This window comes from Arachis ipaensis, chromosome B07 (assembly GCF_000816755.2).
Source record: "Arachis ipaensis cultivar K30076 chromosome B07, Araip1.1, whole genome shotgun sequence".
Lineage (NCBI taxonomy): Eukaryota > Viridiplantae > Streptophyta > Magnoliopsida > Fabales > Fabaceae > Arachis > Arachis ipaensis.
In genome coordinates this window covers 116,032,086-116,041,138 of record NC_029791.2, presented here as the reverse complement: position 1 = coordinate 116,041,138, position 9,053 = coordinate 116,032,086, and the positions used below count along the sequence as shown (strand labels likewise).

At 29.9% G+C, this 9,053-nt stretch overlaps 2 protein-coding genes across 3 annotated transcripts; both read right to left on the bottom strand.

The window, feature by feature from the left end:
- Positions 4,029-7,312, bottom strand: LOC110264374. 2 transcript variants are annotated; one of them, XR_002350468.1, is made up of 7 exons: positions 7,059-7,312; positions 6,684-6,887; positions 6,501-6,593; positions 6,283-6,390; positions 5,397-5,790; positions 4,292-4,334; positions 4,029-4,241 (listed from the first exon to the last, which is right to left on the bottom strand). XR_002350468.1 is itself a non-coding variant. In XM_021106323.1 (6 exons), exons 1-5 carry the CDS (start codon positions 7,119-7,121, stop codon positions 5,404-5,406), a joined length of 855 nt encoding a protein of 284 aa, XP_020961982.1. In that variant the 5' UTR covers positions 7,122-7,312; the 3' UTR covers positions 5,088-5,208; positions 5,397-5,403. The 2 variants fall into 2 exon arrangements, 1 of the variants encoding a protein (XP_020961982.1); XM_021106323.1 differs by lacking the exons at positions 4,029-4,241; positions 4,292-4,334 and adding an exon at positions 5,088-5,208.
- Positions 7,223-7,911, bottom strand: LOC110265134 (chromatin modification-related protein EAF7-like). The gene is made up of 2 exons (XM_021107944.1): positions 7,396-7,911; positions 7,223-7,306 (listed from the first exon to the last, which is right to left on the bottom strand). Exons 1-2 carry the CDS (start codon positions 7,909-7,911, stop codon positions 7,223-7,225), a joined length of 600 nt encoding a protein of 199 aa, XP_020963603.1.

Genomic DNA, 9,053 nt, shown 5'->3' with positions numbered 1-9,053 from the left:
GCATCTCCTTCTCTTCCTCTCCTCCCGCCGCAGCTCCCTGTCTCTCCCTCCACAGATCCCTTCCCCTGCTTTTCCCTTCCCCCTTCATTTGTTTTCTTTCTCCCTTTCAACCTGTTGTCTCTGCGTGTGTGTGTGTGTCTAGGGTAGAGAGGGGCAGCAGCTGCTGCTGCTGTAGCATTAGGGAACTGGGTGAAACGAGTCGGGTTAGGGTTTTCAAGGTTAGGGTTTCATTTTCAAAAATTAGGGTTATAGTTACTTTTGTAATTTCAAATGAAAATAGGGACAATATAGTAGTAACTAGAAATGAATTTTAACCCAACAATAATAATGTATAAAAATACTATTTGCTCATCAATTTCACAAATTATTCTCAATAAAATGACCCAACCAAATAATTAGAAATAATATACTTAATTTCTTCATTTTCCAAAATAGCAGTATTAATATTTAAAATATTAATTACTTAGTCCAAATCATATAAAATTCTTATTATTTCATAACTATCAACTTTATAATTTAAATATAGATAATAATCCAATAATTATAAAATTGGATAATAATCATAACTTATTTCAAATTCAATAAATCAAAACTTGCCTTAATTATCTTTAATAAAATAATTTCTGAAATTAAGGCTATAAATAACTATATGATTTGAGACTTGATCATAATAGGACTTTTCAAAAGTTCTGGGTATTACAATATAGAAAGCATACATAAATTGCTATATTTTTTTTATTATATTATACAACTTAAAATTATAGTATCATGTTATTATTAATTCTAGATACTTGCTATAATTATATTAAATTTAATTATGACTCTAAATAAATAAAATAGATAACATTCAATATTATTTTTTTCTTTTTTACATTCAATATTTACTGTAAATATAAAAAGTAAAATAATTAATAAAAAAATATGAACAGAAAATAAAACATATTAATTAAAATTCAATTTATTATCTAATTAATCTTGTATCTATACGATATAACTAATGAGAAAAAAAAGGTGATACATATATCCAAGAAAAAAAATAAACTTAAAAATAAAAAAAAAAAGAAGAAGAAATTTTATATTAGAAAATATAAAAATAATATATTAAAAAAGAATAGTCGTAATATATAAATTGAGTCAACAATTTAAATTTCTCTAAAACTAATTTAATCAAATACCAATATTAGAAATAAATTACTTAAATAATATTTAATCTATTCTAGTCCCTAAACACGTATAGATTAGAGTAATTTTCGTAACGACAACTAACTGAAACCACATCGTAAGTTTGAACATTTAGTATTCATGCAAATTCAGACCATTCCCTTGTTCTTTGAAAACCTTCTGTATCTTTGATAGAGTTGAATCGCAATTCCTTTTATGGAAAAAGAGTTACAGAGGTGGCTTTGATGTGTGGGAGACCAAAATTTGGAAGTCACTATTTGTATTTGAGTGTGACACCAAATAAATCTTAAAGGCCAAATAAAATAGTACCTCAGGTTTTATTCTCATTTAATTTTAAATCAAAAGTAATAATGACTTATTTAATTCAGGATTTATGATAATAAATGAGATGACTATTATATAAGTCATTTAATGTAAAATAGCTTAATTTGCGATTAAAATTATTATATGTATTGTCCATAAATAGAATAGAAAATAATAATTTCGTTACAAAATAATTATTCAATTTGAATTACAATTAATTGAATGATAGAAATTATAATAAATTGTATGATATTTTTAGTTTTTTATTTATTATTTATTAATTTATTATAATTAATTTTGCTATTTTTCTAATTATTTTCTTGTCTTATTTATCATTTATGCTTTCAATCAATTATATTAATAAATAAATAAACTAAATTAACTCCGATTATACTTAGACTATTCAAAAATTCAACATAATCTTTTTAATTTGGAATTAACTACTAACGATAGAAAATAAAAAAATTTAGAGTAATTTAATATTATGAACATTAATTATTATTGTGAAATAACCTAAAATCATAATGCAATTTATTTTTAAAGAAATAATCAAGTATTATTGTTAATTATGAAATAACCTAAAATCATAATGCATTTTATTTATAAAGAAACAATCATCCATTGATATCTATAAATAGAAACTATCGTCAAAATATTTTGATTAAAAATATGAGGGGTTAATTACTATTCATTATTAATAATATATCGATTATATCAAAAAGTAAAAATATAATTATCTGCATTTATACCATTAGAAGAATTACCATCATGAGTAAAATTTTGTCAAAAAAAAAAAAGAATAAAATTTCTTACATAGTAAATTTAAAAAATAAATATCGTTAAGTAATTATGCTTTTTTTAATAAATAGTAAAAAATTAAATATCATAAACTATATTCTTTTAAAAGTAACCTTTTTAAATTATGTTTGACATGGTTTATTTGTATATCATTTAAATTGATATTATTTTTAATTACAATAATCATTTATCCTTAATAATTATTGTTAGAATTTAATAATTTTTCACGCCTTACAATAATTATCTATAAAAAAACATATATATTCTGAAAAAATTATTAAATAAATTTATTCTTTTTGCCCTATTTTCACATTAAAAATTTTTTTGTTCTGTCTTTTTTAATTGTTATTATGTTATTAGAATTGTTAAATAATATTAAAGAAATTCTTTAAAAATAGAAATAGCGATGGCACCTTGAATAATTAATTCAATAGAATTAAATTTAAACAAATAAGATGATTCAATCAATTATACAAATAATAACATATTTATAAATATTAATAATGAAAATAGTCTCACTAATGTAAATGATCAATACAATAATATATGAAAAAAGTAAAAAACAACTAATTACATAATTGCATAATTTTCAAGATCCTATATAGTTGAATCTAATGGACAAATAAAAAAATATCTATATGATAATGTCCTAATATTTTAGCATACTATAAATCATATTATAAATTTATATATCATATTATAATTTTAAGTCAACTCCTTAAACACATTATAACATAAACCATCTAAAAAGATACACCAAATTAACAAATATCACATGAGTCACAACATACACTCTAAATTATCACGATATTTCAAATAAAAAGAGCATCAATACAGAAAAATCAATGAATATAACAAAAATAAAGAGCAACAAAGAGACACACAAAAAAAATAATAAAGAGAATCAATAAAAATATTAACATATAAACCACATACACGAACAATGTATATATTCATTGTGAATCACAAAAAAAAAGATCATATATATATGAATGGAAGTATCACTACAACATTTTCAGGTTGAGGCAACATTTAAAAAGTGTTGCCTAAAGGCTGACAAAAAGTTGCTTTTGATCAATGGCAACACTTTTGGGCCTAAGGCAACGTTTTTGGTCGACGTTGCATATGCAGCCGTTGCCTTAGATCAAGGCAACACTTTTTTGTTTCAAAAGCAACGCTTTTGAGAGCAACACTTGGTAAGTGTTGCCTTTGGTTGAAAAACAACAACACTTCAAAGGTGTGTTTGAGACAACACTTTTGCAGTGTTGTCTCTTCTCTCGTATTTTGGTCACTACTAAAAAGTGTTGCCTATTTGCAATAAAATGCAACTCTTTTACGTGTTGCTTATAAGTTGAAATTTGCAATCCTTTGAAGTGTTGTCTATTTGCAATAAAATGCAACTCTTTTACGTGTTGCTTATAAGTTGGAATTTGCAATCCTTTGAAGTGTTGCCTATTAGTTTTGAATATGCAACCCTTTAAAGTATTGCCTTTTCTTTTGGATATGCAACCTATACAAGTGTTGCCTTTTCTTTTGGATATGCAACCATCAAGTGTTGTCTAATATTCAAAATATGCAACTAATAAAAGGGTTGCCTTTTTGATAAAAATAAAAATTATTTTTGTAATAAAAATATAAAAAAATAAAATTTACAATAAAATTTTTTGTTCATACATGTGTAATTATTTTAATTAATAAATAAATTTGTGCACAATAAAAAATAATTATAAAAGAGACAAAATAACTAATAATAAAATTCTAATTAAAATAGATATTAAAAAGTTCAATTAGTATTTCAAATACATGTTCATCAATAATTCTCAACAAAATAATAAAATTTTTGTCTAACAATAATTGTCATAACAAAATAGTAATTAATATTTATCAAAAATATGTCAATCTACTTGCATATTTTTTATCTATGCTTGACTTTGTTGGAACAATCTGATAGTGTGTGGATCCAAAATCAGTGCCAAATGAAAGCTTTTCGGTAACATCAGAGTAATGGTATGATGAACTCAAAATCCTCTTGCCTCCACTGAGTCCAATAACTACTGCAGTAGCCATTGTTATACTCCCCTAATAACTATGTACGAGTAACATCAAACTTCCCTATTAAGGCAATAATTCTTAACCTGTGTCAGTTGAAAATACAGGTGTCAGAAAACTCCCAAATTGTTCTAAGTTCTAACCATATGATTATCCATAAAATAGCAAAACAACACTAATAGAATAAAATCAAAGGAACAAAATAATTCAGGATCCATATACTTTAATTTTTTAGTGTAGAATCCATTGAAACAACTTATAAAGTTACAACATATAAAAGCGGAAGTTCCCAAATGAAAACAGACACATAAATGAATTGGGGTTTAGTTAAAGTTGCATTTAAAAAAAAATTGAAACATAAAAGGTGCAATAATGGAAAATGATGCATGGTATGTGTTTAATGAAGTACCTGAGTAAACTGAGAAAGAGAAATGCAATTCAGATAATGATGATTGCTCCAAAAAGGTATTAGCTTAGTAGTTCTTATGTAGAATCATAGAATCAAAAGGAACAAGCTCACAGGAAGAGACTTCACTCACATAACTGTTTGGTGTGGAAGGAAATAACGTTGCTGCTATATTAGATTTTTCTCTTTTATTTTTTAATGATTATTCTTTTATTATCACTATCATATAAAATTAATTAATTTATGTTTGAGAGAAAGCAACAGAGAAATAAATGACTGAAACATAATTTTGAAGGGGAAAAAATGAAAAGATAAAGATATGAAACAACTCCCTTGACAATTTCTGCCATTCCTGCGAATGAAACAGCAGTTACTAGAGTCTGTTGCAGTGACAACACGTATCACTCCCCAACATAGCCACATTATTTCAGCAATGAAGAAAAAAATTTCTTCCTCACAGTAGCACAACGCTACAAAAATAAGTAATTAAAAAGAAAAAAGAAAAAAAGATGATTGATTAAAAATAGCAAGAGTGTATTGCAGAAGCCACCATGAAGTAAGATGGCAGAAGACAAAGAAAGCAAAGGCCAAAAATGTTGATAGTCCATTCCTAATAAATGATAAATCACAAAAATTACTGCAAATTTTTTGGTTATACCTAGTCATCATTTTGGATCACGAGTTGATGAGGAAGGACGATCATTGCCATTCAGACATTGCTTACTATTTATATCATGTGTTGATTCCTTGGCTCGTAATAAAGACAGTGCTTCATCAATATTTGTGCCAAGAGAACTCTGTTGCAAGAGAAGCCTCACAAGATCCTCCAAACTTTGGACTCTATCTTTTGTCTCATGAAATTCAGTTTTCATTGAACTTATAGTCTCTGTATGTTGTTGCTTAATTTTAGCAATCTCCCGTTCTTTCTGTAGAGATGTTTTTGTGATTGTCCTCCCATAACATCGAACTCTTTCTGGCTGTTCTTTGCAAAATACTGCAGCAAATGATTTCTCGGGAGTGTCTCCAGCTTCTTGGTGGCTCTTAAGTTTATCCTATTAAAAGAAAACATAACAATTTTAGCTTGTTCCACTCACTGATTCTCATGCTTCTTTCCAAACACAGCCTAAAAGTAAAGGTGTTATGTTATGGCTATTTCCTCGGTTCAAGAAGAAGCATAGCAAGAATGTGATGATGAGTTCCCCAAACAGAACTGAATCTGAGGAAGTTTCTCAAGTTCTTAAGGACATGTGAATAGTTTCAATTGAGAAACTCAAGAGGGAGTTAATGGAAGCAAATGAGAGTAGGGATGCAGCATTAATGGAGCTTTGATCCTCAATACATGGAAGATATGGTTAATGATAGGCAGAGATCTCAGGGTCCAAATAGGGTTAAGATCATGGTGAATCCAGGATTTTATGTTCAGGATAGGATCTTAAGTTTTATACAGGACAATCTGACTTAAAATGATACTGTAAATTAAGGCAGTTATACTTCAGATCAATTTGTAAATTAAGGCAGTTCTACTTCAACTTATTATGACTTACAATAACAGCTTGTGTTCCTGAATCAAGCTCTTTTCCTTTTCGTCCAGTTCGAGTTGCAACAAACACATCAACCTGTGATGGGTCTTCTTTGTTCTCATTCATTTCACGCTACAAGTAAGGGAAAAGAGTATTAAAAATGGCCAAAAATAATATTTATCTAGTTTTAAGATGGTCATTATACAACAAGAAAAAAACTTATAAAAAATCAAAATTATTACCATTTCATTACGCACTCTTGCAAAACTTATAGGTCCCATTCGATGTTGATGTTGTTGCTTTTTACGATTTTCAGAATTTAAACGAGATAGAACCTATACCCAACAAAATTAAAGGGAGTTATATATAATAAACCAAAAGCATAAAAAAGACAAAGAAACAGAATTATTTATTCTACAACTCACCTTAACAGAAGGAATACTCCAATATGCAATTAACTTTCGAAATTGAACTTCTGGAATATCTAAAGGGCGATTTTTCAGCATATCTTCAATGTTGTTATATATCTCAAAATGCTTTCCCTTGATTCTTGTTTTGTAACCTTTCCAAGCTTCTCGAACACCAGTCATCACCCACTCTTTCCCCTCTTTTGGAAGAATGAACTTTGACTACGAAAAAGTACAAAACAAAAATTGTAAATGACAATTCAAGAACACTAAAAACAAAGACAAAACTGCAGTGTAAAACAGCAGCTATATACTTTCACAAAACTACAGCTAAGCCATACGAAATTGAAAATTTTCAGATCATAAAAAATAGATGAGAAATAAAACACTTACGTTAATATATTTCCATATGCGCTTTTTGACGTTGAGGGGCACAGCTTTCCAACTAGTGTACATCAATGTTATGAAATCACTATTCCTTCCCCTTGTTCCAATAAAGTAAGTTAAATCCTTCACTCTTCTTGGAGTTGGTCCCACTACTTGTCCTTCATAAAAAGTCACCTCTTCTCTTTCTTCCCAACTTCTTGCATGGATTTTAGCACACCTTGTTTTTTCTCGTGTCCTTCTAGTCTTTGGAGTATCTATAAATATGTATAATTTAACCATTTAAATAAATTATATAGCTATACATGCTAATGAATAAGTAAAATCATAATTATGTATAAAGTACAGCACCTTTAACATTGTTAGTTTCCATAAGGTGATTGTCATCACCATGAAGAACTGCATCTTCATATTCACCAACATAGTCCTCATCATCCGAGAAATCATCATCATCATCATCATCATCATCATCTCCAACTTCATTAGCATTTGCTCCACTATGTTCCTCCTCTCCTTCCATATGAATCCCATTTGTCTCCAAAAATGTATCAAGTGTCATGGCTTGACAACTTGATTTTGTATTTATCTTCCTAAGATTTTGTTGCTTTTCTTGAATAGATCTTTCGTTTTCAGCACTTGATTCAAAATCGTCATCTTCTCTTTCCAAATGAATCCCATGTGTCTCCAAAAATTTATCCATACCCATGGTTGGACGCTTTTTAAGATTTTCTGGTTCTTCTTCACTAGCTACAATTTTTTGGTTCTGCGTACTTTTCATTCTTTTGGAAATTGGGACTTCTTTTTGAGTGCTTTGCTTAGAAGGCATAGGAGTCACCCTCTTTTGTCCATGACCACCAGCCATCATGGGAGAGATAAAATGCTGCTTCTTATGAATTTCTGCTGTATTTTTCTGCATGAATTCCTTGTTGCTTTGATACTGTTTTACCAGTCTTCTCCGCTTTGGAGTAGTTCTTGTTTCCAATGTATTTCTGAAATAAAACAAAATAAACCTATTCTATTAGAACCTTAAAAATAAAAAGGAAATAAAATTAATCAGTTATGCTATAGCTGCTGTATGTTAATTGTTCCGAGGGTTACCTGAAACTGGAGGTCGATCTCGGACGAGATCTTCTGTGCTGGTCGGTGCTGACATGTCCGGCTGGTGAGTGGCGGCCGGAGCTGTCGTATCCGACTTGTTGCTCTAGCTGCACTGCTGATCCTTCGTCACCAGAGGGTGGGGGGTACCTGCAAGAGACTCCGATGCTTAAGTTAGCATGGGTATTAAGCAGGTTTTTAGTAGAATCAGAGTATGAGTTATACATGGGTACTCCAGTGTATTTATAATAGTGTGGGATGACCTTCTTAGATAGATAAGTTAGTTATCTTACTTATCTTTATCTTTTGGTGAGGTCAGCTTATCTTCAATGGAACCGTCCTTAGCTCTATAGGCTTGGGCTGCCTTTGGATCTGGGTCGTATTCCTTGAGTTGGGCCCTTTTTTGGGCTTTTCTGTCGATTTGGCCGACCTCTTTTAGGAAGAGGTCAGATAGTCTGACCTGAAGAGGTCGGTCGCTTTGTCGCCAATCATCCCGGGTCGGACAGCTCGACCCAGGGTATGAACAGTGCCCCTGCTTGAGCTCGGTCTTCTTTTTTGAGGTCGAGTCCTTGACTTCGGTCCTTCTCTAGTGAATGCCGAACTCAAGCATTTAGTCGATTCCTTTCTTTGTAGAACCTTTTTGAATGTGGAACATTTTCCTCTGACAGCGCGCGCTTTTATATCAGCGCTTTGTTCTTGGGAACATGCGAGGGTTTAATACCTTCATTAATTGGTATTGATTGCCCCGTTTCCCTTGGCTTTATTTTGAATTTTGCAATTTAGAAACAGTTTCTCTTCTTCGTCACCTCCCTTATTTTTCTTTCTTTCTGTTTTTCGCCTAGGGTTCATAGTTTCTCCTTGTGACGCCTGCTTGCTACTGCTTTCTGTGGAAGAGGGGTGATTTTGGAT